The 26,207-nt window shown below is 43.3% G+C and overlaps 1 protein-coding gene across 1 annotated transcript; it reads left to right on the forward strand.

Moving 5' to 3' along the window:
* Positions 1 to 1,882: 1,882 nt before the first annotated feature.
* Positions 1,883 to 23,909, forward strand: LOC132572346 (E3 ubiquitin-protein ligase TRIM7-like). Its single transcript, XM_060239266.1, has 7 exons — positions 1,883 to 2,824; positions 8,440 to 8,535; positions 12,505 to 12,735; positions 16,986 to 17,008; positions 18,116 to 18,231; positions 19,947 to 19,982; positions 23,389 to 23,909. Exons 1-7 carry the CDS (start codon positions 2,276 to 2,278, stop codon positions 23,901 to 23,903), a joined length of 1,566 nt encoding a protein of 521 aa, XP_060095249.1. The 5' UTR covers positions 1,883 to 2,275; the 3' UTR covers positions 23,904 to 23,909.
* Positions 23,910 to 26,207: the final 2,298 nt, after the last annotated feature.

The following is a 26,207-nucleotide window of genomic DNA, read 5'->3' on the forward strand; positions in this document are numbered from 1 at the left end:
GATGCTGGTTTGTGTTTCATATTTCAACGAGGCTGGGTGTGTGGCGGTTTCAGATGATTGGTTTTAGGATTGTTTTAGCATTTCCTCTTAAAATCTCGCATCTCAGTCAAAGGCTTTTGGTTATTACAAATAACAATATTGCATAATTAAATATTTAAAATGAAATAAAATGTCATGTAATATTGTTATTTAACAACCCTTTGGACAGTATAACTATAATGGGATTTTTACCCATTCTGATTCTGTCTGTATTTTTATTCCATTCTTTTATGCCATTAAAGGTTTTTGAATAGAATAGAATAGAATGTCAACTACTATAACCATCACTATACAAATAAGCTATATTAATTCGTGAGCAGGAGGCAGGTGGAAACAAATATTTACCCTTGCAACACAAAATAATCCTACTAGATGTGTCATGCCTCATCCAAAACCTAAGAGTAAAAATGCTTTATATCGATGCCTAAAAATGTCAGAGTGGCAAGTCTTGGGAGAATTCCACAGTTGAGAGGCACTGCTGCAAAGAAGGCCCTGTCTTTGATGTCTATCTACCTTGCCTTTAATCAGTCCTAATATACAAAGGAGGATCTTATAGGATTGTCAACCTCCAGGTAGTGCCTGGAGATATCCCAGTGACAGAGATAAGTTCACCTGGATAAGATGGCTATTTTGGAAGGTAGATTTTGGCATTACATACCATTGAAGTTCCTCCACTCTTCAGACTTCTATCTCAGGCTTCACTCCCAAAATATCCAGGTATTTTCCAGTCTGGAGCTGGCAACCCTGGGGGAAGCGCTTTTGAGCAGTATCAACAAGTATAGTGTCCAGATCATGTGATGTGATAGTATTGCTGTCCTCTGGTCTGGTTAGACTTCACCTAGACTATTGTGTTCAGCTTGGGGCACCACAATGGAAGAAGGATCTAGACAAGGTGGAACATGTCTAGAGGAGGGCAATGAAGATGCTGAGGGGTCTGGAGACCAAGTCCTATGAGAAATGCCTGAAGGAGCTGGGTATGTTTAGCCTGAAGAGGAGATGACTGAGAGGTGATATGATCACCATCTTCAATTATTTGAAGGGCTGTCATGTATAGCAGATGGTGTGCAGAGTTGTTTTCTGTTGCTCCAGAAGGTCGGACCAGAACCAATGGGTTGAAATTAAATCAAAAGTCTTCAGCTTCAGAAGAACTTCTTGACAGTTCCTCAGCGGAAGACACAGGTTTCTTCAGGATGTGGTGGGCTCTTTGGAGGTTTTGAAACAGGCTAGATAGCCATCTGACAGCAATGCTGATTCTGTGAATTAGGCAGATCATGAGAGGGAGGGTTGGAAAGGTTGCTTCAATGTGTAGTTCTTGTGGCCCTTAAACGCCCAGGGAAATGCTGATCACCACTTTGGAATCAGGAAGCAATTTTTCTCCAGGCCAGTTTTGCCAGGGATCCCGGAGGTTTTTAGCCATCCTCTGGGCATGCAGGGGTCATGTGGGGGTGGGGGGAGGTATTTAATTTCCTGTATTGTGCAGGGGGTTGGACTAGATGACCCTGGAGTTCCCTTCCAACTCTATAATTCTATTATGTCACCACAGCTGGGAAAGGAGAAATCATGCCACCAACTCTTCCTCTGAAGTACATGAAACATGTTTTTATTCCCCCTAGTGGCTAAACTAGTATTATGATTGTGTTCAAAGCCAAAACTTTCGCTACAAATCAGCTCAGAGGAGGAGGGTAACATGGGAAGATAGCAATGAGAATACAGGGTTGCAATGATTTGGCAGCAGTCTCAACTTGGTTCTCCAAATATTAGCAATTCCAGACAAAATGGCCAGTCTGTAGGTAATCTCAGAATGTTCTTTCGTCGTTCAAAGAGGTATAGTTTGTAAGTTAGTTCCTGTATGATTTCTTTGAGAACATTCTTGTTTCTTTAAATACTTTCTCTAGCCTATGTTTTAGAGCATGTGCAGAGTACATTTCCCTCATGACTATCAGACTACCCACCAGGGACTTGTGGGGATGGCTGCCAGGTCACAAGGAACATCTTTTCTGGGACGCCTGAGCTTTCCCAGCACTAATGTTAGAACTGAATCCCTGCCACCAGCCCTGCTGAGAATGATGAAATACCTTGACTTACACAGCAAGCTCTGGAAACTTCTGTTCATACCTCTCCAGCCTGAACAAGGCCTGCTGTTTAGACTTTCTCCTTTAGCTAAAGTGCTCTAAACAGTTCCCATCCAATTCAGTGATTGACTTGTTGCCAGTTCAGGAAACCAGAAACTCCTGAGATGACCTCGCAGCACCAGCTGGTTTCTGGCATGGAAGCACCTGCCTTGTGTTTCGTGCCAAGCATTCGTTCCCTATATGCAGTCAAAGGAGGAGAAGGAGAAGAAGACGGCTCTGCTTGCCAGGAAGGAGTCATGGCGGCTGTGTTCCTCCCAGGGAACCTTCAAGATGAAGCCACTTGCTCCGTCTGCCTGGAGTATTTCAAAGACCCCGTCTCCATCGAGTGTGGGCACAACTTCTGCCGGGCCTGCATCACTAAGAGCTGGAAGAGCCAGGACAGAGATTTCCCTTGTCCCCAGTGCAGGGAGATTACCCAATACAGGAACTTCAGACCCAACCGACAGCTGGCCAACATGGCTGAGATCATCAGCCAGTTCATCTTGCGTGGTGTGAAGGGCCTTGAAGAGGATGGGATGTGTGAGAAGCACAAGGAGGCTCTGAAACTCTACTGCAAGGATGACCAGAAGACAATCTGTGTGGTGTGTGACCGGTCTCGGGACCACAGGCCTCATGCTGTGGTGCCTGTAGAAGAAGCTTCCCAGGAGTACAAGGTATCTGTCTTTTCTGTCTGTAGTACTGATTTTCTCAGCAGGTGGCCTGGGGAGACGTCTGTGGTCTTGAATACTGTGAATATATGTGTGTGTGTGTACGTACCGTCTTGAAAGGTACCTAGACCACCCCCAGGCACATTCTAAATAACAGGTACAGAGCCTGCACCATTCATCTAAGTTAGTTTTCAGACTGTATTCTGAGAGGAACCCTAGGGTTTTGTTAGGGTTGCCAGGTCTGTGTTGGAAAATACCTGGAGACTTTGGGGGTGGAGCTGGGGAGGGGAGGGGATGGGCCTCAGCATGGGACAATGCCATAGAGCCCACCCTTCAAAGCAGTCATTTTCTCCAGGGGAGTTGATCTCCGCCAACTGGAGATCAGCTGTAAAAGCAGATCTCCAGGCCTCACTTGTTAGGAGCTCCTTAATGAGAAAATCAGTAACTGTGGACAAACTTCACTAAAAAAATAGGCTATCTATTTCTTAGGGTTGCCAGGTCGCTCCTGGCCACCAGTGGGGGATAGGACCGTTGGGTTGTCAGATCCAGGTTGGAAAACTCTTGGAGATTTGGGGGTGGAGCCTGGGGAGAACAGAGAGCTCAGTGGGATACAAGGCCATAAAGTCCAGCCTCCAAAGCAGCCATTTTATCCAGGGGAATTGACCTCTGTACTCTGGAGAGGAGCTGTAATTCCAGAGCATCCTCAAGTCCCACCTGGAGGCTGGCATTAATTCAGTTTCTACAGTCCCCTTCAGTATGCAACCAAGGGGAACACTGGGTGAGGGCAACATTAACGTGAGTCCACAGGGATGCCCCCAAAACCTCGCCAGATTAACAGCTGGGATTTCACATGCACCAAGCATGAATCCTACAAGACTCCCCATAATAATCATCAATTAGGTTTGATGCAGTGTCTAGGGGATTCCTTAGCTGGCAAATGGATACAGAATGGGTCCTGTAGATATGAAACTTGAAAGCGATTGAAGTTAGTAGCTAGGAAACAAATTTAAAGAAGGCACATTGTAAGAGTGCATGCACATTTACTGTGCAAGCGTGCAATTTATTGTTTAGAAGCCCCTGAGCCAGTTGGAACTGCAGGATCAATGCTGAAATGGTGCATCCGGGCCACACGAAATAGGATTTTGTGCAGTTCAAAGACACTTCAGAGACTGACACTCGAGTTCCTGCATCAACCTAAACCACTGGGCTGTTTTTATTTTTACTGCAACATATTGACATGGCTGGGATTAGGTTGGATGATCTGTTGGATGCTAAATAGTTCTACTCTGAGGCAAAACTGGACACGATGAGTTTTCCCTTGTTTCTTTCAGCATGGCAAAAATGAATACTTTTTAGCATTTAGTAATGCTGTTGACTTCAAATACAGGCCTGTCCAGTCTCTAAGTGGAGGTGGGTACTCAGCAAGGCTTTTAGTATGCAGGGATGAGTATTTGAGTGAACAGAGGACAGCACTTTTTCTAGTCACCCGTCTCCTAGCCACCTGTGTTTTTACTGCAAATTCTAAGAAAAAGGCCTGCCCATCAAGCCACTGTTAAGGGCACTGAAGGTATGAGTGACAGAAACTGAGTCCTTTGGCAAACTGTATCTGTACAGTTTTTGGCTTTCACGGATACGTATGAGAGAAGCCTTGATCTCTGTTTGAGCTTGGATTTTATTTGGAGCTGACTGAACACAGTATCCTCCCCAGAAACACACAAAAGGTTAACTTAGTAACCAGATTCCTGATCTATTTCTGGGAGGGAGGCCCCCCCAAAGTGGAATAAGATCCCAGGCTGACCCCTGTGTATTTGGAGAGCAGCCCACCAAGCTTTCTGTTCATATCATCAGTCTTGTTAGTTACTTAAAATAGAATCTACAGCTGATGAAGGTAACAGAGCTCAAAAGCAGAGGGCCAGTGTCTATAGGAGTTTGGGGAAAGGGTGCAGTTGGTCCACACAGCAGCCAGGGTGCTAGTCCACTGCTGATGGTGACCTGGTAAAAAGGTAAAGATAGTCTCCTGGGCAAGCACCTACTAAACCATAAATTATGTGGAAGATCTGCAGTTTGTTCTTTTTGCTTTGCTTAGTGAAGGAGGGCTTCCATCTTTGATCAGGGCAGTTGGGTTGTCAACTTCCAGGTGTCTCACGGAGGTCTCGTGGAACCACAACTGATGTCCAGACTACTGATGCCTCCTGTTCCCCTGGAGAAAATGGTTGCTTTTGTGGGTGGACTGGCATTATACCTCACTGAAGATCCTCCCCTCCTCAACCACCACCCTTCCCAGGCTCCACCCCCAAATCTCCAGAAATTTCTCACCTGGAGCTGGCAATGCTGGGTGGAATAGTCACTTAATCTTTTCCCCTGTTCTGTTGCCCCACAGTATACAGTAACCCTTTCCCAAGTAGCTGCTTGCCTTGTGGAGGGAAATACCCTTCCCCTAGCACTGCTTCTTTTATCAAATGTAGAACTATGCTACAGTAAATACCAAAATGTTTGGCAATCCAGACTCAGATTTCCCATGGAGTTTGGTCCTCAAGCTAACTCATCCTGGATAATCCCTCTTCCTTGGCTCTGTTCTTTATGGGAGTTCTCACACAGTACAAGATACAGGTCAATTGCAGCAATTACTGAATAATGAGAATGTCTGAAACTGACCTCATCTGGCATCCTTGATGTCAATAAAAAAACAATCAAGGACAGCCTTGCTGTTCTTTTGCCCAGCTGCATAATTGGAGGTAGTCTGGGAATGAATAAGAATAGCACGACAAGCTATGTGCCAACTATTACTAGCTATGTGAACTCAAATTCAGGTTGTGATCACACACGCACAATAATGCACTTTCAGTCCACTTACAATGCGCTTATACTGTGTGAACTGGCAAAACCCAGTTGGAAAGTGCACTGAAAGTGGATTGAAAGTGCATTATCGTGTGTGTGTGATCCCAGCCTCAGAATCACAAATGCACACTGCACCGTCTGTTCCTCACACAACATGCCAGTGGAAGGGTGATAAAAAGTAATATTTTAAATGGTACAAGTTATTACTGTAAAAAGCAAGCAAGACTCTGTCTGAGCCAAGGCAGTGGCTAGAGACCTCCTGGGATTACAGTTGATCTCCAGGAGACACAGATCAGTTCCCCTGAAGAAAATGGATGTTTTGGAAGGTGAACTCTATGGCACCATAACCCATTGAAATTCCTTCCTTCCCCACACCTCACCCTCCACCTCCAAAATCTCCAGGTGTTTCCCAGCCTGGAGCTAGCAACCCTACCAAAGGTTTTACCTCAGAAATAGTTGCGTTCAGTCTTGGCATGTAAAAAATGTTGAAGAATTAATGTCTGAGGTATTCTTCTCACTTATCAATTAGGCTTGCCACAGATCTGCAAAATAGCTAACTAACTAATTAAATGTATGTATGTATATCCTGCCCTTTTAGCAGAGGCCTAATGTTGTTTACTGGGTGATGTTATTAACCTGTTTCCAAGAATAGTTTCAACAGCCTATTTCCGTACATGAAACCTATATTTAAGGGGCAATAGAAAAGCGTAAGAATTCAGTAACAAAATTTGTGATAGGGTATGTAGGTACTGGGAGCTTCAAATAAAGACCCTTTGTTGGAGCAGCTCCTTGCAGCTGCATTTAGATTGCCCACCCTTGTTGAGCCAGCCAATCAGGTAATATCTATTTGAATGACACCCATTATTTGAGAGGCTCCTTGCAGCTATACTCAAAGTGGCCAGCCTTGGGGAGCCAGCCAATTAGGTAATATCCAGGGCTTTTTAATAGCAGGAATTCCTTTGCATATTATGCCATACCCTCCTGATGTAGCCAATCCTCCAAGAGCATACAGAGCCTTCGGGAGGATTGGCTACATCAGGGGCATGTGGTGTAATATGCAAAGGAGTTTCGGCTACAAAAAAAGCCCAGGTAGTATTCATTTGAATGATGCCCATGCAAATGAGGGTTTTGAGTGCCTGTTTTTCTGTTGGGTTGTTTATTGCTGGAGGTGTGTTTTGGGTGGAGTTTCTGTGTATATAGTTGTGGCTATCTCTGTGTGTTTTCAGTTGAGTTTTTGCTAATAAAAGAGCTATGCAGGAGTGATTGTAGTGTCTGAATCATTATTTTTCAAGTAGGAACCTTTGTGAGTCACTGCTCACTTCTTCAGGTACAGCTCTATCTGAAGAAGTGAGTGGTGACTCACAAAAGCTCCTACCCTACCACAAATTTTTGTTAAGTCTTTACAGAGCAACTGGATTCTTGTGCTACAGACAGACTAACACAGCTACCCATCTTGATCTATCATTAATGGCCAAGACATTTTTTCCTCCATGTTGTTGACATAGCCACTTATGTGAGATTATGTGAAAGGTCTTCCAAGGCAGAGAAGATCATCCCCAGCAGATTGGTGCCTTGACAACCTCTAATATTAGAATTTAAACACTGTAGATAACAAGCCATCCTCATGCAAGCCAGCAGAGTCAGGTAGAGCAACAGAGCAAGAGGCACGACCAGCAGCTGCATCCTTTTTCTCACTTTCTCTTCTTTAGATATTTTTAAGGTGCAGGTATAAGAAAGTAGTTTTATTTGTCCTGACCACAAACTTTATAGCAAATCCGTGTTTCTCTGCATGGATCTGCAGAGAAACAAAACTCAAACATCACATTTGTAGCACTTATAGACACGGTAGAAACTTTAGTGACAATGTCCATCCATCCCGGGTTACAGTTAGAGAGCCTGGCTAATCTCCTGGGAACCCCGTCTATGCCTCTCTGTGTTCTGTGATGGAAGACAGGTGTGTTAGAAATGCAGCCAATCAAGATAGGTGTGCTAGATATGCAATCAATAATAATATTCAGTGTACACAGGTATATATACAGTAATCCTTAAACACCCAAGTTACCCTTTCCTCAGAGTGCAATTCTAAGTGTCCTGTACAGGCTGGCTCTTGTTTCATGTTCTGGCAGAGCTCCTGTTGATAAAACTTTTCCATTACTGTCCCACCAAGCCTTCTGAACTTGGTCCCCCCCATCTATGATCCCTGGGCGAGGGACAACCCAAGATTTTTCCTACACAGGCATCAAGTGCCTGGAAACCAGGCAAGATTAACTACAGTATATAGCTATCTAATTCTAAAGGGTGAGCATGATCCAGAGTGCAGATCAAAACAAAAATCTGCAGAATGGGGCCATATTCACATTAGGGGGACTTCTCTATGGCAGGTTTGCAGAAAAATCTGAAAAGTTAAAGACTGGCAAGGGAGGTTTTAAAATGTTCAAACTAAATCAGTTTAAAGGGAAAATGGGAGATCTAGCAATGCTTTGTTACCTCAGCTGCCACTTTTGAGGTTGTCTATCAGTGCCAGTGAATGATGCCTGCAGTGTGGGAAAGAAAAAAAAAACTAGCAAAAGAGTGTGTGAGGGGGGAGAGGCAGTAGATGTAGAGATGGTAGTGGTGGTGGTGGCGATAGGAAGGTTAGGGGATGAAGAAAGATGGTAAGTGAAGGCAGAGTCAGCAGTGGAAGGGGGGGAAATCCCTTGTATTAGTATGTGTGTTTATCATTTTCTAGAAAGGCAGACTATAAACATAAATAAGTATATTTATAATTTTATTTTTGATCTTAGGAACAAATACAGACCCGCTTGGATTTTTTGAAAAAGGAGAGACAAGAGCTTCTGGAATTCAAAACACAAGATGACCAAAAAAGCCAAGATCTTTTGGTGGGTGCCTGTTATACACAAATTATATGAGAGCAGAGCTTTTTTTGTAGAAAAAGCCCAGCAGGAAGTCATTTGCATATTAGGCCACACTCCCTGATGTCACCATTGTTTCACACAGGGCTTTTAAAAGAAAAAGCCCAGCAGGAACTCATATGTATATTTGGCCATGCCCACTGATGCCAAACCAGTTGGAACTGCATTCCTGTACGTTCCTGTTAAAAAAAAGAGAACCCTGTATGCAAGTATAGACAGGCTGTATCCAGAGTCACAAGAAACTGGAGATCAATCAAACTGGTATAAACTGAGCTGCCTGAATGCAGCCCCAGGGTTGTTGCCAGATGTGGATAATGGCTGGCCTCTTCTACAGAGTGTTGGGCAGAGTTGCAAATGACCAGGAAAAATACTGACCTGGATCTGGTCTTCTTCCTTTCATAGCACTGTGATGGACTGCACTTTTTAAAAGCTTAAGCTGAAGGACTTTCCTAAAGTCCTTTCATTCCAGAGTTTTCCAAAAACTTCAGTATACTTTCTTTGAATACTCTGTTTTTTTGTTTCCAGAAGGCTGGTACACTCTGTCCAGTACCCAAACCTCTTCTCTTGAAACAGTACTCATATTGAGTTTTTACAGACTCTTAAGGTTTCTACAGGCAGTTTCTAACCACACCAAACCAGGGATCTCTCTATTGTTCAGAGCTAACTCCCTGTTTGATTGGGTAGGGAAATTCTTCTCTTACTAGAAGATGTATTCCCTTTCTTTAGCACTAATGGGGGTCTTCACCTAACTTCCCAAACTTTCTTGCTGACTTTCCCTTAATACTCCTGTCTGCATAAAACTGCTCTCAGCTAAAGCTGAAATCAGACTCAACTCAGTCAATGTAGAAATCTGACTGATTCTCTCATCAGCATGCAGCTCTCAAGTCTTTCTCTGCTCAATGGATGCTAACCAATGTTCCCTCTAAGCTGCAGAGTCTTGTGAGCAGAAATTCTACTTTGTGAGTTGCTGGTATTAGTGAGCTACTGCATAAATTATTGTGCTCTGAGGTCATCCTTCCTGAGCTAAGACAAAAATGTGTGAGCTGAAGGCTAAAAACCTGTGAGCTAGCTCACACTAACTCAGCTTAGAGGGAGCACTGATGCTAACCAATTAGATTGCTTTGAGCAGCCTGTCGTTCAAGGCTTTCTGTTTCTGTGAAGAGTTAACCCTTCTCAGCCCTTTAGCTGTTTGTAACGCACTTGAGTCAGATCTAAACCAAACTAAATCTTAATGGGAGAATGCCACTCCCCTCCCACTGCAGCCCACTTGATTTCTATAAAATGCTATTTCTGGGGGTTAGGGGGCCCTGAGGAATGGCATGCATGGGGTGAGGGGCTGCAGCAGGAAGGGGAATCGAGGGAAATTGATTTTCTTGTAGCTCCCTAGATTTCTTATACTCTGCTGCCATCTGTCGCCTAGGTTTTTTAAAGCAGGAGTCCTGTGCTACTTTAAAGATTAACCAAATGTTATTCTTACTGATGTTGACTCATATCATAACAGAAAAAAATTGTTTTTGTGAACATCATTCTAAAAGAAGTAGAGGACAAACTCCAAAAGTGAGAATGACAAAAACTAGTAAGTTGGAAAATGTGGAATATTAAAAGCAAAGAATAACGCCCCCCACTGAATTTGCTGCTTTCTTGTTCATTGGCTCCATGTTCTCCTCCTGTCCTCAATAGCTGTGTTTTGTCTTGATTTTCAGCTTCAGTTTTTTACAGTGCAATCCTAAGGATGCTTTCCTGTGAGTAAGCCCCATTGGATAAACAGTGGTAGGATTCAGAGTAGACCTGCTCAGGGTTGCTGTCTGATGCTACTTGTTAAATTATATCCAGTGGGTAATGCTTTTCTCCAGCACCATGTCTCCAGAAAAGCATCCTGTGTTAAATCTTCCAGGTATCATGTGGTAGATGAAAGTACAGGAGTCCTACAAGTGAAAAAAGGTGGCAAGATACAGGAGGCCTTTAAAAAAAACAGTGATCTCTGTAATGTGTATACATATGCAATTATGGTGCTGAGGAGCAAGCCAACTCTCACCAAGGTCACTTGTGGTTCATCAACTCAAATGCAACCCATTGGTAGCCTTTGGTACTCTGAGGTCTTTCGTGGAAGAGTGGGATGAAAATTATACTAAAAAATATGATGTATGGTTTGATAGCTGCTTTGACATGATGGATCAGAATTAGGGCTGCCAAAAGACCTGGAGAAAAAAATATATGTAGAAGTGGGCAGCTTAAGTTTTATAGAGGAAAATATCACCCCTTGGTGAATTAAGTCTCTATTAAAGGAACAGGACATTGGTTTCCTGTAGGCAGCTGGCAATCCTGTGCATTTCACACCTAGTGGCACTGTGAAGAAAATGGCATCTGCCTTTTGCACCCAATGTCTGAATGTAAAGATGCAGTGCATCCAACTGGGTTCCTCTGATGCTTTTCCTGTTGTAAGCCAAAATGCCCTCAAAAGAGGTTGGGGAATTGACAGGTGGGCACCTTTGGCTTAAAAAGGATCTAGAATCTATGTATATAGGATTCCACTTTCAGAAATTATTGCTAAATTTACCAAGGACACTAATTAAGTAAAAATCATGAATTTATTACAGAAAAATAAAGAACACACATACAAGGTAATGAATACATACAACACACATACAGTCCTAATAAAAATTAGAAAGAAATGCATAGAGGTAACATAAGGATGGACAAATAGGGTGATAATTACCGATCGTAGTCTTCAAGGAAGGCTCCAATGGCGACGGACAAGGGGGAAGGGACCCTCAACTGATCAGGAATCGGGGATGTCTCTAAACAGCAGGAATGGGGTACTGCTAGATGCACACCTGTGGGGAGCTGGGTCATAGGTTATAAGGACTACCTTGAGCCCTTAGGAGATGGGAGGTACAGGGGCAGATGACAGGTGGTCAGCTGGTACATGACCTCAGAAAAAGGGAAGGCTCCACAATGACCATAAGGGCTGGACTTGTGCGGTAGCCAATAGCCAGTTAATTGGGGGCACTTGGTTGGATGCCCAAACCTGGCCAATGAGCAGACTTGGCCCTGGTTACCTGATTGGACTTCCAGGTAACAATGGGCCAAAGGGTGAGGCTCTAGGATGACCATTAAGGGAAAGAATGGGTGAAATTATTGGGATGGAGGTGATTAAAGCTATCAAAACTTATCTAAAAGGTGACAATAGATGGCCAAATTGCTACCTAAGGTAATACTCGATCTATACAAAGAAACTTGGCTCTGGGTGAAGATGTTCTTCCTCTTTTTCATACCTCTACTGGCACCATCCTTTGTCTTGGGTTCCATTGGACAAAGGCTTACAGAGTCTGACAGGATCCACGCCTAAGATAAGCTTGATTGCCTTATGCATAGGTGACATCTGTTGAGTACATGAGCCTCCCACTTCGCTGTAATGGAGTCTGGCACTGCAGGAAGATAACTGCTGGTGATGTTCGCCTTCCCATATGGATTCTATGGTCAGGGCTGGAAACCCCTTGCCTGGATAGTTCCTGGTGGCGCAACGGCCGAGATTGTGATCCCACGGAGCAACTGGAAACCCATCTGTTCTCCTGGTTAGCACTCTTCCAGAGACATGGAGTGTTGCTGCAACGTTGTGGCTGTTAGTGCTCACATAAGTCCCTTACGGTCTGGTAGACAAAACCCACGTTCTCCTGGCAGATATGTGTGAGTTGAGTCTCCAGGCACCCTGGCAACCAAACGGGTGACTACGATGTTCTGAAATTAGGGGTCTTTTTCTCACACTGTAGCCTGACATCAAGAGGACAAACTTCTGTTTCTACATCAGTTTTGGGATGATAGCCATCCCTCTTGGTTGCAGTCTTTAATTTTGTGTGTGTGTAAATATATAAAATAAAATTGCATACAGTGATCAGCTACAACACTCAAAGGACTAACTGTCGGTTTCTTTTGAAGAAAACAATAGAGATGGAGAGGCAGAAAGTGATCTCTGAATTTGAGGGGCTGCGTCAGTTCCTGTATGAGCAGGAACAGCTTCTCCTGGGACAGCTGGACAAGATGGAGAAGGGCATCACCAAGAAGCAGAACGAGAACATCACAGAGCTCTCCAAGGAGATCTCGCTCCTCAACAAACTCATTTCTGACTTGGAGGAGAAGATCCAAGAGCCAGTGCTTGAATTTCTTAAGGTAGGACCTTCATTGTGCATAAATCCCAGAACTGTGATGCCATGGGAACTGTTGTGTCATCCACTGTGGTCACATTCCCAGATTAACTGCATGATGTACATAGTTGTGTGCATGATTTCTGAGCATCACTGGTCACATTTTCTTGAACAAATGCTCCTCTTTTATTTAGAAGCCCCTGCTAGATCTGTGCTAGGCCCAAAGGAAAACAAAATTCATTTTGTTTTGTTTTTAAGTCAGTGTTGCCAACAGGCCTGAAGAAAAATGTGTTGTCCCTTTAACAGAGGCTTAGTGTCTGGAAAAAGGCAGCTGAAGCTTTTCATGGCATGGGGGTAAATCACATCCCAATTAAGCTTCTATGAAAGGGATATATTTTTTCTCTAGATAACTAGCAACCTTACTTTAAGTTCTGAAGGACTGGAAAGGAAGAGATGCAGTGTATTTTGCAAGGTAGCTTTTGATCAGTGAGCCCTTTCACAAGTTACAATGAATGCTCATAAAATCAATGTACAGATACACTTGATTTTTCATTATATGTGTGTTGAGTAATCCTCATGTTACATTCAGCATTTGTAGAGCTGAATGTGTGATCTAACTAAATTTATCCAGGTACTAGTCCCCAGTTTCATTTGTAGAGCAGAGATGTGTAGAAATGTGGCCTCAGAAAAAATTGGAAAATTCAAAGGGGCGGGGGGAGAAACCCTATTGTTTTCCCCAAGGCTTTTGCCTCAGTTTGTCTGATGGAAAAATTGGAAATTCAGGGAAGTATTGAGAAAAACTCCTGTGAAATATGTTCTCTTTTAGAATGACTTAAATGCATTTAAAGACAAAATGGGCATGCTGTAGCCATATACAGCTCTTAAATCCAAGTTGCATTTCTGCATCTAGAAGGATACCTGATCTTCATGAGAACAAAGTTTCAAAACAACACGGCTACCCACCTGAATTGATCTTCACAAGAGGAAATGAAAGAGAAGCACATGGGATTCTTTGAAATAATCTTATTTTCATGAGTTATGGACTTCTACTTTAAACCAATTTTCAAACTTTGGACATGTCACCAACTTTCTCAGTTCTTTTTTGGGTCTTGTTTTTGGTGCCTAATGCTGAATGATGGCCTTGAAGCAACTGTGTTCTAACATACTTTGTTGGATCAAAGTCTGTCATGCCCCCCAGTGCTCCTCATGAACGTTTAGACTTTTTTTTGAGAATTTTGTTTTCACAAAGAGGTTCCAGAAGTCTGTTCCAGCATGTTCCCCCCAGAAAAAAACCTGAGTGTTGAGTATATTTGCAGTTTTGCTTGTACAAAACTAAGGCATTTATAACTTTTAAATTCCATGAATATGCCAAATTTGCAATTTTATATGCTAAGTAAATTCTTATAAATAATACATTTTATGTTGTTAAAGCAATAGGTTTGATAGGACAGTAAGCATTGCATATATTTCAATTTCCCCCAAACGTCCTGGTTTTTTTTCCTTAGGGAAAAGAAGGATGAAAGTCCCTCCCCGGGCAGTGGTTTCAATTCTGGGAACTTTATATCTCTGGGCTTCTCTTACAAATAGACATATCTGCATTCACTGTTACTTAAGAAAAGGGCTAGGCATCACATAGGATTCAGTAAATTGATTTAGTTCCAATCAGCTGGGTAGCCATGTTGGTGTGAAGCAATAGAACCAAGTCTGAGTCCAATGGCACTTTTAAGCCCCCAAAAGTTTAATTTGTTGGTCTTGTTGGTATTTGTGTGCGTGTATGCCTGGAAGTCATGGTTGACTTCTGGTGCCCCTACTGGGGCTTGGACATTTCAGAGAGGTGGCTTGCTTGCCTGCCTCTGCATCCCAGCCCTGGTATTCCTTGGAGGTCTCCCATCTGAGTACTTGTTGCCAGAGTCAGCCCTGCTTTTCTGGGCTGTCCAGGTCAGGGCAATTTGTTGGTCTTAAAGGTGCCTCTAGACTCAACCCTTGATTTAGTTCAAGCTTTTAAAAAAATAGTAATGTGTTCTTAGCTTTAAGTTGGACAGTATACTGATTGGGCAGAACCTTTGCATGTGTTTGTGTATTTTATACAATGCTTAACTTTTAAGATGTTTGCAAATTATATTATTTCTGTATGAATATATGGGGTTGCCTTCTCCCAGTGGGCAGTGGCTTTCCAACTTGAGAGAGAAGTATTTCCTTATTCTGTCTTCTTTCACTTGGATGTCTCAAGGTGATCAGGGCTGCCAAATGCCCAGAAAACAAATGTCCTGCCACTGTAATAGAGGCTTAATGTGTGGAAACAGGCAGGTTTCCATAGTAAATTACATCAATGGGTAAATAACATCCCATTAAACCATTCTTTTAAAAGAACCTGACATTTTCCCCGGGCCTGTTGGCAACCCTATGAACATTTATTTGTAGAAGAATGTGCTGGCTCCTTCACAAATTGCAGTAGCTCAGAGGGCTCAAATTTGTTAGGAAGAAATGCCAAGAATGTATTGCAGTAGTTGAGAAACAGCATTTAGCTTAGTATGACATATTATTCACTAAAGTTTGCAGGGTGTCTTGGAAAGGGATTTGCATTGTCTGATTAATTTGAATGTAAGCATATATCGATTTGCTCATCTAAACTAGCCAACTGACCAGAAGACAACCTATCATGCTTCTCTGCCACCAACAGAATCTTGAGCTGTAGAATTTTCCAAGGTATTACCTGCTAATGTCTGCAGATCAATCCACTATTAAAGGCACAGGAGCACTGGCTGATTAAAAAGTTGGCAGTCTCCACCACTGACTACTAGAACTGGCAATGGAGTTAATTAAACAGCCACCTCAAATATGACTGAGGCAGTTTCCAGGGAGTTGTCTATAGAAAACAATTTCCAATGAGTTGTCTACAGAAAAAAGTGCTATTTATTAATGTGGTGTGCTCCAATAAAATACTACTTCCCCCAGTTACCTGCAGGTTTCTCTGCAGAAAAGGCTGTGTTCTTTGGTGTCAGTTTTTGAATGTGATTTTTTTTTACCCATTACTGCTCTCAAGTTGCACCTGATGTTTCCATAGCATGGAGTCTCTGGTTTCTTAGCCCTATTTAAAGGATGCAACATTCCTTTCTAGAGATGTCTGCACTTGAGAACTCTAGGCTGTGGGCCAGACGTGACAGCATCCATGGATCTGTCCAACCTGTAGACACACTGTCATTTTAAAGGGATTTTAAAATGCCATAAAGGCCTGCATAGGTTTGCCAACTCCAGCCTGAAAAATTCCTGGAGATTTGGGGGTGATGCCTGCAGAGGGTAGAATTTGGGAAAGGGTTTTACCTATTATCTGTGGTACATCAGAGGACAGATTCCTGGAGAGGCAGCATTTTCTCCCCTAAATAAATAGGGTTTGTCCTTTGAAGCTACCATCTTATCCAGGGTAACTGATCTCTGTAGTCTGGAAATCTGTTGTAATTCCAGGAGTAATCCAGGTCCCTCCTGGAGGTTAGTGACTGCAGGCCTGCAGCGCAGTAGGCTAAAGTGCTCTTGTTCCACCTCCCTGCATCTTTTCAAGTGCCAAAATGGCTCTATGTGTTGGGAGGTCCCTTCCAAGTACAACAGCTCCACCCTGGATTTGTCCCCCCTGTGGCTATCTTTTATAGCCAAGTTACACTGTGGCTATCTTTTTATGGCCAATTTTCAGTATTATAGGGCCCCTTAAGAAATCAGCACAAATTGGTTTCTGGTTTGCAGCAGTATGCTAGAAAAAATGAGTTTGGTCTCTTTCAGGCTGATCAAGCATTGGCTGTTGTTGGATTCTCACAGGCAACCAAAGGTGTCACTTGCAGCAGCCATGTGCCATGCAATGCCATTGAGTCCACCCTCTAAGCACCCATTTTCTCCAGGGAAATCAGTCTCTGCCACTTGGAAATCAGTTGTGATTCTGGGAGATCTCCAGGTCCCACTTTGAGGTTGGAAACCCTTATTACACTTGGCATTTCCAATGTGGAACATATAATTAAGACGTTTCTTTCTTTCTTTCTTTCTTTCTTTCTTTCTTTCTTTCTTTCTTTCTTTCTTTCTTTCTTTCTTTCTTTCTTTCTTTCTTTCTTTCTTTCTTTCTTTCTCTCTCTCTCTCTCTCTCTCTCTCTCTCTCTCTCTTTCTTTCTCTTTCTTTCTCTCTCTCTCTCTTTCTCTCTCTCTTTCTCTCTCTTTCTTTCTCTCTCTCTTTCTCTTTCTCTTTCTCTCTTTCTCTCTTTCTTTCTCTTTCTTTTTCTCTCTCTTTCTCTTTAGGATGTGACAAGTGCCCTTGTCAGGTACGGAGCTGAGCTTTCACCTTCTCTAGTTCTTTGCTCATGAACAAGCTGAAAAGGTCAGTGGCAGCCATTCAGAGAAATACAGTCACTGAGGAATGTTACAGACAGTAGTTCATCTCCCTTAGGTCAGCGCAAATCCCATGCTCCTTCTTCAGCAAGTGTGAATACTATCCCTTTCCTCCCTGGCAGTTTGATTACCTGCTCCTGGTGGTGAGGGTGAGCTGGGGAGGGAGAATTTTACTTTGTTTCTGTGGTATCAAATTCAGCTTGGCTGAAGATCTTTGCTTAGGCTTCTGGGTGACACTTCCAAAAAGGTAGCTGTGGTAGTCTACTGAGGCAAAAGAGAACAGAAGTCCACTGGCACTTTAAAACTAACTACATTTATTCCAGCATGAGCTTCCAGGAGTCGGAGCTCACTTCTTCAGATGACACCAAGCCTATTTTCCTCAGCAGTTTCAAATAAGCCAGGGTCTGCCACTTACAAAAGAGGTTAATTGTGCTATTTATTTATTTACTTAGCACTTTTCCATTCCACCCATCCTCCAAGGTGGTGCACATAGTTCTCTCCTCCTCCAATAATATCTTCACAGCAACCTGTTGAGGTAGATTACACTGAGAGAATGTGACTGCTCCAAGCTTGCCCAGTAAGTTTTAGGTCAAGTGGAATTTGTACCCAGTTTTCACTGTACCACACACACATTTGAGCTTTGCATACAAATAGTGCAGATAGTACCTTTTTGTATTTCAGTCATGCCTTACATTTCCCCCTTTAGTATCCTATTGGTATGTATAAATCTATATTTCCATCTACAAAACATCTGCTAGGATATTCAAACACTCTTTGTTTTGACTGGAATACTTTCAAACAGGAGGCTGAAAGCACTTTTTGTTTTGCATCACAATAAAAATTTAATAGTCATCAGCATTACAAACATCTCCCCTCTGCTACTTTTCTTCCATATTAACAGTTGCTCAGAGAAATGCTCACATGTATCATTTAAGCTTCCTGCTTGAAAACTCTCTGAGGTGAAGTATAAGAGTTTGCTGTATCCCTAATATTGCAATTTGGTAATCTTTCTGTTTTTTTTCTTTAAAAAACCTTGTTAGAAGTGATGATCTGAAGTGTCAGCTGCCCATCCCTGTTTCTTCTGACATGAAAGGCCACATCTCCAATTTCTCTCTGAAGACTGTGGTCCTCAAAGGAGTGCTGAAGAAATTCAAAGGTAAAGGAAAGCAGCACCTCTCTCTTTACATTTAATGGCATTTTCAGGCTTTAGAGTAAACCATTTGTATTTATTTATTATATTTTTATTTTATTAGGTTTATATCCTGCCCTACCCCCATGTTGATTTGTGGCACGGAAACTCTGATGCTGGCAGAGAGAGGGCGGGGGGGTCCCACTGGGCCATGTGCACTCACCCTCCACAATGGTTGCTTCTGAAGACTGTGCAATGGATTGCCTTTCATCTCAAAAATAATACTGATTTTTTTTATTAAGTCCTCATTCTAGCCTATGTTTCTGTGGCAAGAATCTCATTTGAGTTTGGTCATCTGAAGATTTTGGCTTTGGAAGATTTAAATGTTCTTTCTTCATAATATAGCTCCTTGATCAGTCACTTGTGCACTGTGTTTGATGTGAAATAGCCTGCGATCCTGCTAAAACCAATAGATTCTTAAGATGAAAAGATAAAAAGAGAAGGGCTGTTTCTGTTGGAGTGGACAGAATGATGTATTGGAATAGGAGACTCAGGTTCAAATACTGGATTGGCATTTGATGCTGGGAATAATCATACCTTACTCTATTGTATATTATTCCTTTTAGGAATATTAAAACCACTAAAGATATATTGTGATCCTTATTGGCAATGTTTTTGGATAAAGCAGGAAAGAAATTAAAATAAATACATTCTCAGTCTAAATAAAATAAAAATAAAATGTATATGTGTTGCCTCCCCCAATGTTCAAGATGGTTTACATAGGGTTGCCAAGTCCCCCATGGCCTCCTGTGGGGGACTATTGTACCATAGAGTTTTCCCTCCCAAATTGCTAGAGCCTAGAGCAGCCAGCGCGTGACATCACTGGCACAATGATGTCACTTGCAGGTGACATCATCACACCAGTGACATTGGGGGAGGGTCCCCTCACTGGCCCAATGTGGGCTGGTGGGTTGGGAACCTCCAGGGTGTGAGAACCCCTGTCTGGCCCGGGGGCTTGGCAGCCCTAGGTTTACAGGAGTTAATAAAATATATTGGTAAAATATGAAAGCATAAAACTGCCTTGTACTAAGTCAGATCCTTGATCTATCAAGGTCAGTTTTGTCTACTCTGACTGGCTGTGGCTGTCCAGGATGTGGGGAAGAGGTCATCACTGTACCTATCGTCCGATCCTTTTAACTGGAGATTTGGGGATTGAACCTAAGGCCTTCTGCTTGCAAAGGAGGTGCTCTGCCACTGAGCCATGAGTCTTCCTCAGCTTAAAATAATCAAAATAACTATCTAATGGGAAGGCAGTGGGGCTTTTTTTTGAGCAGGAACCCACAGGAATGCAATTCCGACTGGCTTAGTGTCAGGGTGTGTGGCCCAATATGCAAATAAGTCCATGCTGACCTTTTTCTACAAAAAAGCCCTGTGTGAAACAATGGAGACATTAGGGGGTGTGCGTGGCCTTATATACAAATAGGTTCCTGCTGGGCTTTTTCTACCCAAAAACCCTGCCCTGAATGGCAGTATCTCCCACCATTTTAGTCTCCCTTTTATTACTCTCCTGACATGGGTTTCAGGAGTCTTGGAAAGATAAGGCAAAACATAATTTCTGGAAATAATTCTATAGTCTGACCTGTGAGAATGAAATGTTGTCTATAATGTACAAAATTTGAGCTAAATCATTCTCAAGTGCCTTTTAAACCAGACTTCCATTGACTGAGCTTAATTTATTTCAGACAATCTGCGAGATGAACTGGGGAAAGGTGAGAAAGGTAATTGCTTCAAACTAAATATGCTTTCTCAAGAAGAGTGATCATGGACATTTAGCACAAATCCTGAATTTGTTAGGATTCAGCATTCCCAGAAGGTGTTTTTCTTAAGGTTATTTTTTTTTAAAAAAAAGCCTTTTACAAAGCTAACATTAATTAATATTTCTTACATACTGTATTTCAGCACTTTGTTTTTCAATAAGTTCACTGACCCAAGTAATGATCGCCTTGCTAGTCCCAATGGAAAAGAAAGAGAAAAAGTAGCTTTTATTTAGGCAAATTAGGTTAGTGTAGGAGAATACAAGCTTTTGAATTTCATAGTACTTCCCAGGCAGAAAAGATTTATGTTTCTATGGTGTTTACCAGACTGCAGCTGCCTTTCAGGTTTTCATGGGTGTCATGGAGGCAGAAGTTCCAATGCATGTGCTATTGGCAGAGGTGGGATTCTAGCAGGAGCTCCTTTGCATATTAGGCCACACCCTCCTGATGTAGCCAAGCCTCCAAGAGCTTACAAGGCTCTTTTTTGTTAGTTTTTGGAAATTGACTACATTGGGGTGTATGGCCTGTTATGCAAAGGAACTCCTGCTAAAATTCCACCCCTGGCTATTGGTGTGATCTGTTCACACTTACATCTCTTCCCCTCCCCTCCAAAATCAGGGTTCCATCTGTTCACATTCACAAAGCATACCTAGCATACCTAGCATATTTGAACCTAGGTGCGGATCATTTTTAACACCCCACTCTTGTGTATGACAAAATTGTCCAGGTCAGGGCTCAAGTGGGCTTACTCCTGATGAACTCAGTAGGGCTTATGCTCGAGTAAGCATAGTGGAGAGGAGCACTTTAAGGCTGAGTCTGCCCTAGTCTCCAGTGTCTGTGCCCTTTCTTGAGGGAGAGGCTCCATGAAAGCCTCCTTCTCACTTCGCTGAGCCACTAGCTAGCTTCATGCACTGTGGTGGCTGCTCTCCCAAGAGAATCTCTGTGCTTATGCACACAGACACCAACCCCTCTGGATGGTTCTTTGGCCAAACAATATTATTTCATGCTTCCATGAGGGCTAAGGGCTCTGGGCTTTTGACACAAGATAGTCCCACACTGAACACCTGAAATTTGCTGCTGCAAATGCATGCATAAAATAGAATGGGCTGCAGAGCAAATAAATGGACAGTGATTTGCTGCTGGTGTTGGGCTCCCCCAGTGGGACTGTTTGTCTCAGCACAGCTGGCTTCCAGTCCTGAAATGTTTCATCGCTGGCATCCAGATGTAATATTTTTAAAGTTTGCTGCTCAAACCCATCCATTCTGGGTGATTTTTGGTGGTCATCCACAAGACAGAAAAAAATGTTCAGATTCTCAGCAAGCAGCTATCTCGTGAATATGGGAAAAACTTGTTTAGGAAAGAACTGGGGGGGGGGGACGAGGAAAGACTGGGACAGTATATGGATGTTAATGAAGTTGTCTGGACACAAGAAAAAACATGGTAACATTGAGGAATAAACAGGCCTTGAATTCAGTAGGAGCTCACAGGAGCGCAGCTCCAGAACCTTTCTGATGGCCCCCCCTCCTCTCCACCTATCTTGTCCTTTAATAGTAGGTGCAGCTGCATAACAATTCCTGGATTAGGGGAACAGGCAGCCAGCCAGCCACCAGGAGCTTTGCCACCCCCCCAGCAGCCCTCATTAACCCCTGGAGAAGCTTGTACCACCCTTTCTCCGCTTCTTATGTGATTTTGGGTGGCAGATGGCTTGATGGCCTTTTGACTGTGGCGGGGGGGGGGAGCGCCCCAGGTTAGTGAGGCCTTCTTGGGCTGGCTGGATCTCTAGCCAGTCCAAGCAGGCCTCGCTTGGCCAGGGCTCTCCTTTCTTGCATCGGTTGCTTTTGGCTGGTGGGGGGCGGCATATACAAATGAGCTATGCTAATGAGCTCCACCACCTATTTTTCTACTAAACAGCACCTGAGAATAAAAATGGTACATTAAGGCAATCTGGAAACTGCCTGTCTCTTACATTTGTATCTCACCTACCTTTCACACAACATCATCATACAGTCACCCACAATCTTGGTTTTCACAGCTCTGCTTTACAGTCTTCTAAACCTCCTTAATAGGGTTGCCAAGTCCAATTCAAGAAATATCTGGGGACTTTGGGGGTGGAGCCAGGAGACATTAGGGGTGGAGCCAAGATCAAGGCTGTGACAAGCATAATTGAACTCCAAAGGGAGTTCTGGCCATCACATTTAAAGGGACGGCACACCTTTTCAATTCCTTCCTTACATAGGAAATAATGAAGGATAGGGGCACCTTCTTTTGGGGCTCATAGAATTGGACCCCCTGGTCCAATCTTTTTGAAACTTGGTGGGTATTTTGGGGAGAGGCAATAGATGCTATACTGAAAATTTGGTGCCTCTACCCCAAAAAGCAGCCCCCCCCAGAGCCCCAGATACCCGGAGAGCCGGTTTGGTATAGTGGTTAAGTGTGCAGACTCTAATCTGGGAGAACCGGGTTTGATTCCCCACTCCTCCACTTGCACCTGCTGGAATGGCCTTGGGTCAGCCATAGCTCTGGCAGAGGTTGTCCTTGAAAGGGCAGCTGTTGTGAGAGCCCTTTCCAGCCCCACCCACCTCACAAGGTGTCTGTTGTGGGGGAGGAAGGTAAAGGAGATTGTGAGCCACTCTGAGACTCTTCGGAGTGGAGGGCGGGATATAAATCCAATATCTTCAGATCAATTCTCCATGATTTTCTATGGGAATAAATCCCCATAGTGAATAATAGAGTTCCCTCCCCTCCCCCTGCTTTCTGACGACCCTGAAGCGGGGGGAGAGTCTCCAAACCAGGGGATCCCCTGCCCCCACCTGGGGATTGGCAACCCTACTCCTTAAAGATCATATTTAGTGGGTCTGAAGAGAGTAGAAGAGATAGGAAAGTATGGATTTCCACCCCTTCCTGGCCCTGTTGATATGATGTCCTATGCTCTAGCAATATGTCGTACACCAATTATTTTAAAAAGAATTTTTTTAAAAGCCTGCTGGAAGTGGAAAATGGTGGATGGGAGATAAATGAGGATAAAATCCCATGTGGAGGCTCCATTGCTGTGTGAATGGCTTTGTTGTAGCAATAAGAGGAAAATAGGGAATTGTCCCTGAGCAGAAGCAACTTTAAACATTTCTGTACTTCTATACTGACCTATGCTGGTCTAATGAAATATGCTGTCTCATTTACTATGGATCTTCATTTACTCAAAGACAAGCCAGATTAAACAAAGTGACAGCTGGAAAATGTGGCCAAGAATTCAATATGACGCAGAATCTATCAAAATGAGCAGTATGAGTTATAATCCATCGTTGCTGCTGCCTTCCTCTGTTGTTAGTTACAGTGTTTGCCTTGTTCTAAACACTATTGTCCTGCTTATTAGAGGACCTGCTCCTGGACCCTGAGACAGCCAACCACCTCCTCATCCTCTCAGCAGACCTCAAGAGTGTGAGGATGGGATGCCGGAAGCAAGACTTGCCTGACAGCTCTAAACGCTTTGACACCAACTCCCGCGTTCTGGCGACTGAAGGATTCAAGACAGGGAGGCATTACTGGGAGGTGGAGATGGGGTCTGCCGATGGTTGGGCCTTTGGAGTGGCCAAGGAATCAGTGCGAAGGAAAGGACTGACCCAGTTTTGTCCTGAAGAGGGAATCTGGGCCTTGCAGCAAAATGGCGGCCGGTACTGGGCTGTGACCACCCCTCAGAGGACGCCAATTTTCTTGCCCGAGAGGCTCAACAAAATCAGAGTCTACCTAGACTATGAGGGGGAAGAGGTGTCTTTCTACAATGCTGAGAACATGCAACACATATTTACATTTAATATTCCTTTCACTGAGAGGGTATTTCCACTCTTCTCAGTTTGCTCCACTATGACTTACATTAAAATCTGTTCTTGAATATGATGGGATGTTTAGCTGAGGTACTGAGGCTATGTTCTCTCATACATTGCAAATTAAGGCTTTGCTTGTCAGGCCCAGACATTACTGACCACAAAGGAGGGCCTGTTTGCATGGCGGCTTACGCACATGGCAAATGAGTAGTGCGTGTCAGCTACCGTGCTTTCTAAAATGGCATTTCTTAAGTCCTGTATAAGGGGGTGAGTAACAGAAGTGATTTACTCTGGGCACCCAGAGAGTTACATGGCTAGGCCGTGCTCTCTCTAGTCAGAAATTGGTGATGTGCTATTCTCCCCTTCACCACCTCTTCACACACATTAGGTCCTGATCTGTATTCACACAGCAGAATGAAATGGCAGAGTTCTGAGGGATGAGAATAGATGATAGTGTTCCAGTTGAGGGTTGCCATTTTTCAACGTTCCCCAATTTATAATTTGCTTATTTAGTACATTTTCCCCTGCCCGTCTTCCAAGTGGCTCAGAGCAGCATGCATGCTTCTCTCCTAGGGTTGCAACTTGCAAGCCTCCAAGTGGTGGCTGGAAATCTTCTGGGATTACGACTGATCTCCAGGCAGCAGAGATCAGTTCACCCAGAGAAAATGGCTGCTTTGGAAGGTGGGCTGTATGCCATTATACCCCCATTGAAGGACCTCCCCTCCCAAACCCCACCCTCATCAGGCCCCATCCCCAGATCCCCAGGTATTTCCCAACCCAGAGTGGCCACCCTATTCTTTCCCATCTTCTGTTTTTATCCTTAACAGCCCCATTTTGAGTTAGGATAGGCTGAGAGAGTAACTGGCCCAAGTTCACCCCGTATTCCATGCCAGAATGAGGGTTTGAACTCAGGTCTCACATGTCCTGGTTCAGCACCCCTAGCCCTATTCTACCATCCCACTGAACAAAATTTACTTATGTGTTTTGTTTATTAAAATACTTATACCCCACCTTTGGGTTTTGCACAAGCTTGAAACCTTCTCCCAGTGTATGGAGCCTTCCTTCAAATTAAGCATCTTCCGTTGGAGGAAAAGCTGCTGACGTTGGAGGAAGGCTCCCAATCTACCCCGTTACGTCAATCTGACTCACCAAAAATTAGAACATTAGGCAGGTAGGATCTAATTTAGCTTGTGCAATTTCTTTTTGTGGCTTGCAGAATGTTTTATGCAGGGGGAGCGTTCAAAGATGGGAATCACACTTGCAATCTAATCAGTAGGATCCATTTGCACTTCATTCTGCTGCAGGTGTAGATCCAGTGCTAAATGCAGGATTCCCATGCCTGCCAGAAGGTAGCTAAGGGAGGGGGAGTATGTGCCCTAACCTTTCCTCTGTGCCCACTGTTCTTCCACTACAACTCCCCACTCCACTGTTTTTCTTGATACATGCTTCTATGGCAGGCGTGGGTTTGGAATCCTAGCTGGGGCAAAAGCAGTAGGAACAAGTGGGGTTAAGGACCCTTCCTGCCTCCTTCTGTTTCTCCTACAGATTGCCCCTTTGCAGTGCAGCATAGCCAAGAAGCAAGCACCTGGGGTTTCCAAACATGAGTTGTGGCTGGATCATGGACTTTTCACAAGCAAACACATGGAGTTGATGAATGAGCAGGGCTTGGAATTATATACCAAAGAAAAGTGAGCAGAAATTATTGTTACTAGCAACAAAGATGCTTTGATGCTTCTGTTGTAGATATTTCATTCCATTACTAAAAACCTCAGCAGTTTTAAATGAGAATAGCCTTTGGCAAAAATGCTGTATTATGTCTTCTATTTTCATGATTAATATTTTTAGATAGACATATTTGGCATTCAAACAGCCCTTCAGAAAACTGAAAAGATCAAAAAAGGTGGCTTGGTGTTTAACGATCCATCAGGCAAAACATCAAAACAGAGTATCAAAAAAATTCCCGATCCAATATTATTCAGTTTGTGAAAATCCCAATGTCAGGAAAATGAGGCCAGTTACCACAGTATGATACATTTTAGTGAAGAAAATTTTTAAAAAGAGAGGATTTCTGTTTTCATTCATCATGGTGATGAATGAAACCCAGTGCTAGAAGGCAGCACCATGGAAGGCCTTGGCCTCTGTGCCTTGTTTGTTGACACACCAAGATGGTTGGTTGGATGAGCTAGTGTGAGCTAGCTCAGTTTTTTAGCTTCCAGCTCACACATTTTTGTCTTTGCTCAGGAAAAATGACCTCAGAGGAATCTAATTTTTGCACTAGCTCACAACTTTAATGCCAGTAGCTCATAAAGTAGAATTTTTGCTCATAAGACTCCACAGTTTAGAGGGTATGAAACTGTATCCTGGATTAGGT

The sequence above is a fragment of the Heteronotia binoei genome, chromosome 5 (assembly GCF_032191835.1).
Source record: "Heteronotia binoei isolate CCM8104 ecotype False Entrance Well chromosome 5, APGP_CSIRO_Hbin_v1, whole genome shotgun sequence".
NCBI lineage: Eukaryota > Metazoa > Chordata > Lepidosauria > Squamata > Gekkonidae > Heteronotia > Heteronotia binoei.